Source organism: Larimichthys crocea, chromosome X (genome assembly GCF_000972845.2).
Source record: "Larimichthys crocea isolate SSNF chromosome X, L_crocea_2.0, whole genome shotgun sequence".
In the NCBI taxonomy this organism is placed as follows: Eukaryota; Metazoa; Chordata; class Actinopteri; family Sciaenidae; genus Larimichthys; species Larimichthys crocea.
In genome coordinates this window covers 35550352-35565277 of record NC_040020.1, presented here as the reverse complement: position 1 = coordinate 35565277, position 14926 = coordinate 35550352, and the positions used below count along the sequence as shown (strand labels likewise).

General features: G+C 40.0%; 1 protein-coding gene across 2 annotated transcripts; it reads left to right on the top strand.

Annotated features, from left to right (window-relative positions):
• The first annotated feature begins 1631 nt into the window (after positions 1-1631).
• tmem200b (transmembrane protein 200B) lies at positions 1632-12334 on the top strand. 2 transcript variants are annotated; one of them, XR_002042217.2, is made up of 2 exons: positions 1632-2454; positions 2627-3140. XR_002042217.2 is itself a non-coding variant. In XM_019263405.2 (2 exons), exon 2 carries the CDS (start codon positions 9891-9893, stop codon positions 11142-11144), a length of 1254 nt encoding a protein of 417 aa, XP_019118950.1. In that variant the 5' UTR covers positions 1632-2454; positions 9841-9890; the 3' UTR covers positions 11145-12334. The 2 variants fall into 2 exon arrangements, 1 of the variants encoding a protein (XP_019118950.1); XM_019263405.2 differs by lacking the exon at positions 2627-3140 and adding an exon at positions 9841-12334.
• The last annotated feature ends 2592 nt before the right edge of the window (positions 12335-14926 follow it).

Below are 14926 nucleotides of genomic sequence, written 5' to 3'. Positions count from 1 at the left end.
CAAATCAGGCCATGAAATCCGAGAGCAGCTTGTCGGTGATGACGTACGAAGGGCTGAGTTGAGGGTGCAGAGAGCAGGTCAGAGAGCAGAGAGGACTCGTCTATATTTTCCTATATTTTCGATTTATCGTATCCTCTCTCCTCTGTGCTTCACCATGACACACACATAATACACGATTAATCAGCATTTACACCTGTGTTTAATCCGGCCTCCGTGTGATCCACCAACCACCACCTATTTTAATGATAAATCTTCCTTTTTCCACCTATTCCCACGCTCTTCTCCCACAAAAATACTGACGCTGATAACGAGTTGATGCGCCATAGCCGGCCAAAAAGTTTGTATTTATGCATTATATTGTTACCATTAGCATGTATTTAATTCCTAGTGGCTAATGGTAATTATCATTAGCATGTTAACGAGCTAGCTGCTCTGCTGTCTCTGTCTGCCATTTTAGACAGACAAGTTCAAATTAAGTGCCAAGAACTACTAAAATGGCCGCTCGGCTTCTGGTGGCCCCTCCCCCCTCTCTTCCTTCGCAGGCTGAGGTTGCTAAGCAACCAGGACCAACTGTAATCAGTGGAGGAGTTTGCACCTGTTAGAATGTCAGTTAGAGACTGAGAGAAAATGCTGAGACCTCCTCTCGAAAAGGAAGGACTTCTGACCAAAACCGTATTTCCAATCATTGAACCGGCTTAACCTGAGGCACGATGAGACCTTCCTGTCCGTTTTACATATTTGTTTTGTGTCGATAAATGAAGAAATGTGCCCTCAGGAGCAAGAGAGAGAAACGTTACTTCTGCCTTTCTCCAGGAAATTTCTCCCCTTTTATAACATGGGAGTCTATGAGGCTGTTGGTGGGAGTAGTCGATCATAGAGCCCGTCAGGAGCCAAAACTATATGTCTGACAGCTTTGGCAGGCGAATGTGAGTGATACAACAAATTTTTGCTACGTTTCGATGTATGAATCGTGTCTGTAGCTGGGCATTTGAGGCCAGGGTAGTGAAATCCGTTTTATTTTTTCACTGATCGCTCTCTCCCCTCTCCACTCTAGCGATGACATCACGCACTCTAGGTCTGGAGAGTTCTCGCAATACACACCAATTCATTTTTTGGCTTCGTTTTTCTGGATTTTTGGCAAAACCGTTTGCCGAAACTCTTAGAAAAGACATAGCCATCGATTCCCGGCCGAGCCGGTCTTTTTGATACCCGTTTTGTGTATGTGCGACAAAAACTCTGGGAGGAGTAGCGAGCCAAAAAAAACACGGAAGAAACGGAAGACGAATAAGAATAAGCCCGAGAGATAATAAAGAGTGTGCTCTTTCAGGCACACTCAATAAGCCCGAGAGGTTTTAAAGAGTGTGCTCTTTCAGGCACACTCAATAATAAGCCCGAGAGATAATAAAGAGTGTGCTCCTTCAGGCACACTCAATAAGATGAAAAAGAATAAGCGCGGTGGATAACATATAGTGTGCGCTTTCAGGCACACTCAATAAGCGCGGTGGATAACATATAGTGTGCGCTTTCAGGCACACTCAATAAGCCCGAGAGATAATAAAGAGTGTGCTCCTTCAGGCACACTCAATAAGCGCGCTGGATAACATATAGTGTGCGCCTTGCACGCACACTCAATAATAATAATAGTAATAAGAGGAAGAATAAGCGTGGTGGATAACATAGTGTGCACCTTGCACGCACACTCAATAACTCACTGCTTTATTCCACTTAGACATAAAGGCCCATAGTCTGCTCTGCCAAATGTCTGTAACATGGCTAATAGAGTTCAGACAAAAGAATGACTTACTAATAAGTAAAAAATGAATTTCCCACCTGTATGGTTGTGGAGCAAACACGCTGGCTGAGCTTGTATGTTACTGGTGTGAGGGGAACAGCTGAGTAATGTTACGTACGTTACTTGTAATTATTACGTTTATCTACGTAGCTTTCTAATAGCCAGTACAGTAAACAAAGCTATAATACAAGGACAAAGCTACAAAACAAGGACAGCATCAGTTCAGTCCATGAGCTCCACCTGGATATTGTCCGGTTTTAATGACGTCAGGCTGCCTGTTCATGTAGGCTTCTGGACTGAAAGAAGTAGCAAGTAGTAACTTTCAGAATCACTTTATTGGCCAGGTGTGTGTACACACAAGGAATTTGACTCCATTTACATGTTGCTCTTAATGTATGTATATGTATGGACAATTTGTGTACACACACCTGGCAAATAAAGGTGATTCTGATACTTACTGAATGAGTACAATGTATATTTATGCCTGTGCTCTTAATCATATTTTTCATATTTCTGTGTTATTGTTTTACTTCCCTACCTAACAGCCCTCCACTTCAATGAAAGTGCTGGGCGTCCCTAAGCTACAACATCAGCTGGTGAGCTGCTATTCAGATTGAACTTCCCAACAACAGCTAAGACAGTGAAAGTAAAACCAACCGTTGGTAAGTTTTACACACTTTTATTAAAAATGGCAATAAGTCAAAGAATGTGCAAACATCTATTATACAAGTGAAAAATATATAACATAAAACAGGGCTCTTAACATAACCTAAACAGGGCTCAGGGCTCTTGGATAATTTCGCAAAGTATACCAATTTTCTCCCTCCTGTATAGGTTATGTTGCACCTCATCTTTGAGAAGGTTTTCCTAGATTCTGGCTCATATGTGGATGTGGTGCTAAAGATCCCCATCCCTGAGGATCTCGCAGCCCAGTTTGCAAGTTCAAGGAAACAAGAGGTGTCGAGGTTCAATAAAGGATCGGTCTGACCCCCCGTAGCTTCCTTGACTGTCTGGGGACTCTATACTGTTTCTGTCGCACCACACAGCTGAGCAGTACCACCCGGATTCTCTGGCTGAGAAATCCCCAACACCAGCTTACAGAGCTCTTGTAGACCTAGTATCTGTAACAGCTAAAACAAAGTGTACATAATGGTTAGTCTAAACTACACAGTGACATGCTTTTATAACGTGTCCATCTTTTCTTCTGAAATTCTGCGAAAGCTAAATGCTGACCAAAACCTTTTCAGACTGCTGTTCTAGGTAGTATATTGAATAAGTTTATTTTCAAAAGTTGTGCGATGTTTGAAGGAATCTTTATTTATGAAAATAAAGGTTAAATCTATATGAACAGTTTTGTGTGCTTTCAGTGTTTGATATGTAACATGATAACAAGTAACAAACATAACAGATTAACAGTAAGCAATGTAAGATAGAGGGGACAGTATTTTATTGTACTTTAATCCTTATTAATTTAATACTCATTTATATTACAATAGTAACAGACTACATCTATGCATAAAAGAACTTACTGCTGTATTCCCTTCAGACATAGAGTCCATAGTCTGCTCTGTGGATAGATTACACACAGGTTCAAGGCAGGCTGGTGGTCAACCATGCATGTTGGTGGGCTGGAACCTGCTGTAGTCTTCTTGTAACCTAGTACACAGGAAACGGTTAATTATTATTAATTATTAAGTACACAGGTTACAGAATGCAACAATTTATTCAAGTTGTTCATGTCAATAAGTACATATTATCTATGCCTCAATATCTGGTAAACATACATGTTATGAGGTTTCAGACAGACTGACAGTGCCTGCTCTGGCGAAGCTCGCTCCAGTCACCTCATTTGTATCCAACAAACTACTAATATGCATAAAATAACTTGAAGCTCTATTCTCCTTAAACATAAAGGCCCATAGTCTGCTCTGCCAAATGTCTGTAATAAAGTAACGTGGCTAATAGAGTTCAGACAAAAGAATGACTTACTAATAAGTAAAAATTGAATTTTCCACCTGTATGGTTGTGGAGCACGTTGGCTGAGTTTGTATATTATGTACGTTACTTGTAATTAATTACATTTATCTATGTAGCTTTCCAAAAGCCAGTACATAAACACACTACAGGGTAGTAGCGTTAGCCAGAGTTCAAACATATGAAAAGATATAAAAACACATTACATTACGGAAGCGCATTGCATTCACTGGATAAAAAAAAATGTAGACACCTTATATCATAATTACGAGAAAAGCTCTCGTAATTATGAGATCTTTTCTAGTGCATTGCTTTGTACTAGGGCTGGGTATTGATTAAAATTCCAAGAATCGATTCGATTCCGATTCTCAAGACTGAGAATCAATTATCATAATCCGATCCAATCTGATCTCGATTCGGGTTAGTGTTATTAAAACCATTTTTTTGGTCGCCTGAAGCCCTCGTTTTCAACAACGGAATACGGGCGTATATCTTTGCAAATATAATCGCCTCAGTTATTTTAAGAGAACGTACAGAAGTGGCTGGTAATTGTAGAGTTTTCCTTGAGTGTTCTTTTGTCTGTAGTTTTATTATATTTCCGGTGAATTTCCATTTTTCCCACGTTCGTGAACGCATCATAGTCATTTCGGCGGCCATTGAACGCACCTTGCGTGTGTGAGACGCCGTAGTGTAGTTTAAACACGGTGCACGCCTGTTTCAATTCAATGACGCGACTAGTGGGGTTAAAGTTCACCGGGGGAAAATTTATTAAAATTTTAATTTCATTAAATCGATCTTTGGATGTACAAATCTGAAGGAATTAATATGCAAATCGATTCAGAATCGGAAAATCGTTTTTTTCAACACAGGCGTAGTTTGTACAGTAAAGCAGTATGTCGCCATATATTGTGTATGATTTCAGCATAAGACTATTTGAAAATGGTGCAGTAAAAGAACTTGACATTCAACCCAGAAGTAGCTGGAGACATGTAGAACAAGAATCAGGTGGAGTTGTCAGAAAACTATTTGATTTGTTTATTTAATGACTTTTCTAAATCTGCATATCTTAGAATAGAGAATATTATATGATTTCTGAGTTTCCGAGGTGCACTTGAAGGCATCATAAAGCTGCTCACACGCTTTACCGTACGAACCGCTGTAGTCGGTTAACAACTTTTCACTTACGAATTATTGCTCCCAGAAGTGCCAATATCTTTCTAACTTTACCGAAGTGCAGTGGCCAATGAGGCACCTTTCCTGATCTCGTAATTACCAGATAAGGTGTCTATTTTTTTTTTATCCAGTGAATGCAATGCCCTTCCATATTACATAAACTTACCATTCAGAAATTTCTTTCTCTCCTCGCTTTTTGGACTGTTATGGGGTGCCGCACCCTTCATAAAAATGACACAAAGTACTCTTCAACTTTATTTGAAGAGTACCTTGCGTTTTTTTAGTGTCATTTTTATGAAGGGTGCGGGACTTATGACCTGTAGCCACTATAGGCACGAGCATAGACATATATACATAGATGCCGCATTGAGTGCTGAATCGTACGTCAACGTCGCTACCATATTGGATGTGGCAGATCTGCCCGTAAACTAATGCAAGGAAATGGACTGAACTTCATAAAGCGCCTTTTTACAAAGTTCTTTAAGTTAATGTCTCTAATATATCTGGGAAACAAACAGGCACCAAAAACAATGTATGTAACTTTTATAGTGATTATTATAAATGTTTACTCCTTATGTAAGCACCAAACCAACGTATGCATTTTTCTAATGCTGAGTGTTTACAGCTAATGTGTGTAACACTGTTACTGTGATGATAAATATTGAAATATCTATATTTAACATTTAATCTGTGTCTATAATAACCAGATCCTGAAATGTAGATGTGACATGAGGGTTTTCTGAATAAAGAGCACTAACGTTTACATTTAACTGATTTTGATTAATCGTTTTTATATTCACATTGATGAACATAAACATGCTCTGACCTCCTCAAGCTTTTATTTTGGTACTTTAACATTTAGATTTAGATTTAACATTTAGATTTAGATTGAACATTTAGATTTAACATTTACATTTAGATTTAGCATTTAGATTTTACATTTAACATTTGGATTTAAATATTTAAAATATCTCTAAGTTCACAAATATTGTTCTAAATGTGCAAAAAAGTGTTTTTTAAACATTGTTTGAAGCTAAATGTGACAAAATGTTGCTGTTATTTTCAGCGTGAGCCACTTTTTCAAACGGCACCCCATATTCTGTTGTCTCTTCGTGGTCAGAGTCTGACTCTAGTTCAAACAGTGGCAGCTGGCCAATAGAGGGCGATAGGGCGCTGCCCTCCCTAAGCCATAAAAAAAATAATAATATTAAATCATTCATATTTTTAATATTTGTGTGTTTGAATAATGTTATACACCCATTAATATGTGCAAAATATGATGAGAAAATCCACATGTTGTCCCTTGTCTGCATGTCTCAGCTGTTCTGGGGCGCTGGAGAAATCACCCTTACGAGGCGGGTCTATGAAGAAGTTAAACCAATCGCTAATTTAAGGTATGAAAGTTTAACAGACGATTTGGCCAAGTCCTCAAATCAACTCCAGAAACGGCGATTATTTTACAAGCGCTATTCTACATGACAATGGCGTACGTAACGGTACTCCTAAGACCCAACCCTCACGACGGTAAAATCACTCCTTCAGCATCCGTTTGAAAAGAGAACTTTGCTGGACAAACTACGTGTGAAAGAGATCAACCTCACCATGATATCAGACAGCAAGCTAGCGAAAAAGGGAAGCTAACTGTATATGTAAGGTTTTAGTTAAACCATGTGATATATATGTCTATATTATACATCCTTTATACATTTTAAGAGGTCATATAAACATTTATTAATCTGTATAATTTGATGTCATTGTATATTCCAACGGTATGCCTCTTGTGTTGTCTATTAACTACTAACAGCACGGTTTCATGTCCTCAACAGTTCTGTCACAGCTGATCACCTTTGTAACAAGGAGTCACTGGTTTAAAAGTCAACATCCTTTCCAACATGTTATGCTTTGTTAGAAACTGATAGTCAATTCTTTACAAGTTGTGTTTTACATGTAAAGCTTGTGATTACTTGTTTTTGTATAAGAATGCCTCATTTTTTTATATTGGCATTAAATAATTACTTATTTCACAGAGCACTGGTTTGTGTTAATTGTATCGGGATGGGATAGTTTCTGAAACTGACTGAATATGGCACAGCCCCACCTAGAATATTTTTTTACCAGCCGCCACCGAGTTCAAATATATCCTTTTGCAAAGCGACATGGCATCTGGCAGCCACGTCTCTCCCAGGTAGGGATGTGCGATATATCATCGTTTACGATATCGCCATAAACATTCCCCACGGTAAGAATATGTCATCCCACGATAAAAACGATAAATTCCCATTGATGACGTATATATGTGCGTGACACACTAGCAACCCAACACACATATTGACAAACATGGCGGAAGGCGGAGCAGATACGCCAGGCAGCGAGGAGCTCTTTCCACCAATCAGACACAGATCGGTCGAACCTCCACAGACAGTCTGAAATGTCTCTGAAGCAGAGACTATCCAGGTGGACTCACAGACTAAACTCTGATCATCTACCTGTGTGTGTTCTGACTTTGTTTATTTCATGTACCAGCTTCTAAATCTGAGTCTGACTCGCAATTTACGCTGCAAAATAATGACACGAAGAAGTTTAATTTGATTTGTGTCTGATGATTAGAGAGCGAGCAAGCGAACGAGAGAGGGAGAGAGAGAGACAGACAGCAATAACAGAGAGTGAGCACCGGCCTTGATAAAGCTGTTAATAATCAGAGAAATAAAAAGTTATTTCCTGATTGTTTCACAGCGGTTACATTCAGCAGGTATAGACACGCCCACAGCAACACACCACCACCCTAGCCTTTATTATTATTTTGGTGATAGATTTATAGTCAAAAAGATTAGGCTGAATTAGTGTTTATTTATCTTCTTTTTTTATCGTTACTGTGATAAATACCAGAAATTATTGGGATACATTTTTTAGTCCTTCACCTTCAATGAATGGCCTATTTTAAAACTGTTTTTATATATAGGGTGCACCGCATTATAAGGCGCATAGAATAGAAGCTACAGTAGTGGCTGGGGTTGCGTTATGCATCCACTAGATGGAGGGAATGTCAACAAAACAGTCAGATAAGTCAATCAAACTTTATTAATAGAATACAAACCAGCGTTCTGACAACTCCGTTCACTCCCAAAATGAATAAACAGCTGTTTTATTATTTTTCCCGAGGTAATGTCAGTAACCTAGTATTTTCGCGACACAGTTTATCTTTTCTACTGCGTGACTGATAGCCTTGAGTTTGAACTTTGCGTCGTAAGCGTGTCTCTTGAAAGGAGCCATTTTGGGGTCTTTACACACACACAAATGGTGTTGGACTGTAATTCCTCTTTACTGTTCTTGCCGCTGTTACTTCGGTGTCGCCCCCTGACTACGGTAGCCATGATTAACCAATATTGATCCATATATAAGGCGCATCGGATTATAAGGCGCACTGTCAGCTTTTGAGAAAATTGAAGGCTTTTAGGTGCACCTTATAGTGCGGAAAATACGGTATTCTTTTAGTCCTTTAGTTTAATGATGACATATAAAATGCATTTTAGAAGGAAACTATTTGGTTGAATCTACAGCAAACCTAAAACCTAAAGCCAGATGTATTTTTCTATGTGTTACAGATGGGATGCTCAGAGGCTTTGAAGCTCTGCCAGAGAATCCAGAGAATTTTTTACATCCTCAAGTATTTAGCTGCATATTAAGGCCTGGGTAGCCACTGAGAGACCACAAGAACTGTGGCTGGTGGAGATGGTTGTTTTTGTTGAAAACAACATCAAGCAAGTTGTCCTATTCAGCACATCTATGTACAGTAGTGTTATGCTGGTACTTTGACCATTATATTGAATTCCATAAAATAAAAAAATCCCACACTGGAAGTATTGGCTGTGAATCTACTAGAAAGCCTTGAAAAAGGATCATAGATTTTGTCAGTATGTTTAGAATTGATTTATATAATTGAATTACATCAATTATATAAGTATTCAGAATATTCTAAACAGTGTTTGGCAAGTTACTTATGTTTGTTGTACTTTTGCCAAATTGCCAGGTTGTCATTTTCCAAAGAATGTCTAACGCCTAATGCCTAGTCTTTTTCTAAATTCAATTTTTAGATGAAACATGACCGATGGAAACATGACATTCTTAAGCCTTTGAGAGAAGTTTTGGGGATGGATTTCTTTTGAAGTAGAAGATAGCTAACTTGGATAAGAATATTGGAATGAAGGGACAATTGTTAAATATAGTATTAACTATTTTGAAAATTATCTCAAAATAGTCATGGCCAAAAACTGTACAAAATTAGACAAAAATAAAACATGTGACTTAAGTTGCATGAAGAAGCATGGCATCTTTTGTACCTGTCTGCTACATCTGGACTGATTTTAGACAACTGGGCTTCAGATAAGTAAACCCGGTACAGTCTAAGTGAGGCACAAGATGAGCTTGTAGGGTTACTATAAAGTTCCCAAGCAGCCCGTCATACTGTGAACAATCAACAAATGAGCTGGTTGTAATCAGTGACTATTGTTTAGGGTTTAGCTCAAAGGTACTTTTAATCACGCTGAAGCCTCCATACCCACATCCCATCTTCTGTGTCAGATATAGTGGGCTCTGTCTACATATTTAATATGTGAGAAATTGAATATAACATGTTTTAATTAGTGTATAATCAGCTGAAAATAAGAATTGTTATATGTTTGTTCTCCCAGAATGAACCTTTTATATCTACAGGCACCACATGTCCACCATGTTTAACTACTTCGTTTCTACAGAACAGACAAACTAGTTTGTACTACATATCACATTTTTCTAGTAGTTGAAAAAAAAATAGCTGACTGATGTAGTGTACACCCTAGAAACAGGAATGTAAATGTGTATTCATTATAATTGCATTAACTTTTGAAATGTCCTCACTCTGAAAGTCCTCTGACAGGGTGTAACCAGGAGAAAAATCTCTGGACTGACCTTTTCCATGAAGACCCAGAAGGCCCGAGATGCTACAACAACTTCACCTACCTGCCGTGGGAAGTCTCGCTTCACCTTACGAGGCAGAAAGAAAAAAGACGGGGTGATCCAAGGCAAGCTTCGCATCCGCTCCATGCCTGGAGCTTTCCTGGTGCTGGGGGTCATCGTTGTGGTTGTTGGCACCGCTCTTGCTGTGGCTGGATACTGGCCCTACCGGATAGCAAGATCATCTATCCTGGGAGCTGCAGAGGGGGAAAGTATTTCTGAGTCACAGACTTCTGGCTGGAGTCTGGGAGCTAAGGGTTTCTTATCTGCAGCCAGCCTCATCCACAGTGAGCGGATGAAGCTGCTGGGACCTGTCATTATGGGGGTGGGACTCTTCATCCTCATATGTGCCAATACAGTCCTGTACGAGAACAGGGACAGAGAGACTCAGATGCTGTTGGCCCAGATGCGCAGTGTAATGTGCTCTGTCTCTACAGTTATTCCCTCAGCAGAATTGAAAGAAATAGCAGCAACAAACTCAATGGCCACACAATACCAGTGGGTAAGCACTTTGCCAGCCACCCATCTCAACATCCTCTGTCTACAGCAGCTAACCAGCTCTGAGCCATTGCTCCAGACAAAACACCTCACAGACCAGGAGGGCAGTGTGCAGGGCATCTACCAGCAAGCTGTTCTCCAGACAGACGCTCTCCACCACCAGGAGTTAGAGTCCCCACCATCATCCCTCCACTCCTCCCTCTCCAACTCACATAATTCCAAACCGGCAGACTTTAAGACACAGTCGGGTGCTGAGCACAGGGGTAGTACCAGCTTTAATCCACAGTCCATCCCACTCATGAAGCTTAACAACTGCCTGGTCTGTGCCAGCTCCATGTCCACACTGGGGGTGGATGAGGTGGATATCCCAGCTTCCCAGCCAAGGCGGTGCCACAGTATGAGCTACAGGACTAACCCTTTCATGGCCCGAACTGTTGTGCATCTGGAGGAAAGATTTCACACACCTAGAGAAGAGGGTCAAATGAATCAGCTGGTAGTGAGAGAGGCTGGTTCACAGGTTTGCATCAACATCCTAGAGCATGTTGCGGATGCTGGAGAGGAGCGAACTCACCAAAGCTGGCCTCAGCTAGACCTGAGCAGCTGCCGGCGATACCTGAAGCTAGAGAACAAAGAAGACTCAGTGGACAAACTGCTGGATCAGTTAGAGAAGCAGTGTTCTCAGTGGGATAGGAGTTTTGGCTCTGGGCCTTTCCAGTGATGACTGTTTTTGCTTCACCGCCCTGAGGGTACTATTGGATATAACCACCATGACAACCAAGGAGTCATGATTTGATGATTTTTGCCTGGATTCTAAAACTGCACTATTTATTTTTTTTAATTCTGTGTGGTGCAGAGAAAAACTAAACCCTGTAACATTTGGAGTATGGTATCTCTCTGAAAGTAAGGAAAAATCAGCTTGCATCTTTCCTATGTCTGTTTTCAGGATGCTGTGTGCACAATGTAGAAAAGGAAAGATGGAAGGGTGTAGGAGGGTAGGAGGAATTGTTTTCACTGTGCAATCAATTCTGAACCAAACTACATGGACTCCTGAGCCCATAAAGTGCTGACAGCTCTAAACAAATGCAAATAGTATATACAATTGGGTCTAGTACTCCAAATGCAATGCATGGCAGTGATGTACAGTATGTTACATCATAATACTTATGCAGAATAATGTCATTGTTGGTTTTATGTGTATACAAAGTAATGATAGTTAATTCTGATTTATTATGACTTGGGTCTTATTTTCTTAGATTTGTTTGTCTTTGTTGAGTCCCCATGATTATTTTCACTAAGGGCCCTTACCAACGCACACATACCTACACACAAACAGAACACGGCCAAGCAATCCTCACATAATGTGTGGTACTCCATGTTAAAGTTACAGCATATTACATGCTTATTATTTGTGTGTTTTATGAACATTATTTTGGTATATTATGTCAATCAGGTTTCACTTCTGTTTTATTATATGTACACCATCATACTTTATCTTTATAGGTAAAAAAACCCACATGTGGATAACAAGTGAGTAAATCAATGCATACATGTCCCAAATGCTAGCTGACAAAGAATACAGAGATGAAAATTAAATGTGACATACATAAAAAATGACAGAGACAAATATTCTACCTACATCAGTTGACCCACTCTAGAAAGATCTAACTCCTGGATGAGGTCTGAGTACATTATGTTCAGGTGTTTTTGTGTCATCCATGTTAAGTAGTACTTAGTAGTGCATTCTCTTAGTGACGATTCATTTTTGTGAAAAAAGATATTAATGACAGTTAGTTAGAGATCGGACGCAGAAGTAAATGCTATTCTCAGTGCCAGAAAACTTTATATACTACTGTTTAGCATGTAAGCAGTATATAAACATTTAATAATAATAAATGGTTTATAACAATATATCATAGATGTGTTATTAATGTAGTGGCTTTTGTATAAAGAGATAATAAATGACAGAAACACTGTTGTAAAAATATCCAGTTTTCAAAGGAAAAGCTAGAATTGCTGATAAATACTTTTGTATATACACTTAAAATATCATTATAGCTGTACACAACTACATTATAAAATGTTATAAACCAGTGGTTCCCAAACTTTTTACAGCCACGTACCCCTTCAGACATCTGACCTCCAGCCATGTACCCCCTACTCCCGCACACACAAGAAACCTGTCTGTAAGCCCCCCCACCACCATCACCACACAAACAGCATATAACACATCAGAAATCACTTAAATTATTTCTATATTATTTTATTTTTCACCAAATAGATCCATTTCTACCAGCATTTTCAGTGAGCAACACCAGTTCACTTTTGAAAAAAGGAATCTACCAAACATTTCTACATTTCTAGAACATATTCAGTTATAAATCACTTGAAACTGAAGTAAAAACTGACCACAGCTTTAATGAAAAGGGTGTGCCTGAAAGGACGCGCGTAAGTCTGCAATATTGGGCTGAATTTCAGAAAGTCTTTGTTAGGGCTGAGAATCCACTCTCACACAAGTACGTGGTGGCGAAGGGCATCAAAGTCTTGACAGCGTGTTTGGCCAGCACGGGCTGTTCTGTGCGCAGTCTGATACAGAAATCTGGCAGTGGCTTCTGATTAAATTCCATTTTCAGGGAACCATCTGTTGTGAACTCAATGAAATTCTCCTGTTCAGATGTTGACACAGCTGTAAACGGATGACGTATCCAACTGTCTGAGCTGTCAGATTCGGTGAAATACCTGCGCAGCTGTGCAGCCAGCTCACTGAGATGCGCGGTTATCTCATGTTTCAAGTTCATTTGCGCACAAAAAGTCATGCAAACGTGGGAAAGACCTCTGTTTTGTTGTTCTCCATGTAGTTTAACCAGAGGTTCAACTTTTTTATCATGGCTTCAACTTTATCTCACACGTTGAATATGGTTGTGGAAACCCCTTGTAATCCAAGATTAAGTTCATTGAGGCGAGAAAAGATATTGGCCAGATAACCCATGTGTGTAAGAAACAGATGCAGATGCTCAGACAAATGAAAGCTATGGTAACTGAAGAAAATCCTGAGTTCATTTTTGACTTCAAAGAAATGTGTTAATACTTTGCCTCTTGATAACCAGCGCACCTCTGTATGAAGTAGTAATGTCTCATGATTGCTGCCTATTGTCAGGCCAGGCTCAAAACAGACGTAGAGGTGTCAGTGAGCTTATTTATTGAAATAACAAAAACCCTCGACAGAGTGAATCACTCAATCTAGGAGAAAAACAAAAGAACACTTGAGCAACAACGCTATGGCTATGGACGGACAAGGAAAAAGGCTTTGACAATCGATCCGAGGACGAAACACTTTGGCACAGGACAAAGGGAGACGCAGACAAGATATACACAGGGTAATGGGGAACAGGTGGAAACAATCAGGGCGGGGAAGACAATCAGACCGGTGACACATGAAGAAGGGCAAGAGACCTGAAACGAGAGGGCAGGTGAATATCAAAATACAGGAAACAGGAAATGACGAAACAGAACAAAAACCCAACTTGACCTCACCGCAGTGTGACACCTGTTTCACTGCATAATGCAAAACTTTGCGAGAGTTCAGGGACCTGGTTTTCACGAAGTTCACCATTTTCAGTGTCCAAAACGTTTTTCAGGCTGACAGACATTCCCTTGACAGCAAGAGCCTCTTGGTGGATGCTACAGTGAAGTGGCATCAGGAGCAACCGCTTGCACATGTGTTACTACTCCGCTGTGTCTCCCGGTCATGGCCTTTGCACCATCGGTGCAGATACCAACCCATTGTGTGCACATAAGTCTGTTTGATGTCACAAAGTTGTCCAGCATTTTGAAAATGTCCTCTCCAGTTGCCAAATGAGCATGTTTCGTTTCCAAATGTCTGCAAATGTGAAGGTTTCATTGAGTTGTAAGACAGTACTTTTGCACATATAACACACTGTGGCCGAGTAAATCCACACGTATTAATCCACTGGACCCCAAAACAATGTAGTTTTCATCATATTTTCGCTTTTTGACAAGGTTGTTTCTCTGTCCGTCGCTGCATGCTTTCCCGCATCAGGCGGCTCTGCATCCGACTCCTCACCACTGTCTGTGGCTATGCAGTCAGCTTGGCCAGCCACAGGTGCATCGCTAGCATCCCGGTCAAAGGTAGACTTTGAAGGTGAAGAATAACGTGGGTTGTTGTTGCTGGAAAGTGCACTTTTGACTGTGGGCTGACTGGTGGTAGCAGTTGATCTCCCTCTGGAAGGGCAATTTATCCTTTTTTAGCCATTTATCTGTTTGGGGGTTAGCCTGGCGGCGGCCAGCAAAAATGGTCTGTTTATTACGGCAGTGCAATTAATTCCAGCCAGTTTAAAAATGTAATCAGACTCTTTGCAAACCATGTTTTTATGCAATTTTTGCGTACCCCCTACATCACGTACCACAGTTTGGGAACCACTGTTATAAACCATTCATTAGTGAATGTATGTATACTAGAAACTTACTAAGAGGGATTTAAAG

Coding starts and splice junctions, on each gene's coding strand:
- tmem200b (XM_019263405.2), top strand. CDS start 9,891: ATGAAGACCCAGAAGGCCCGAGATGCTACAACAACTTCACCTACCTGC.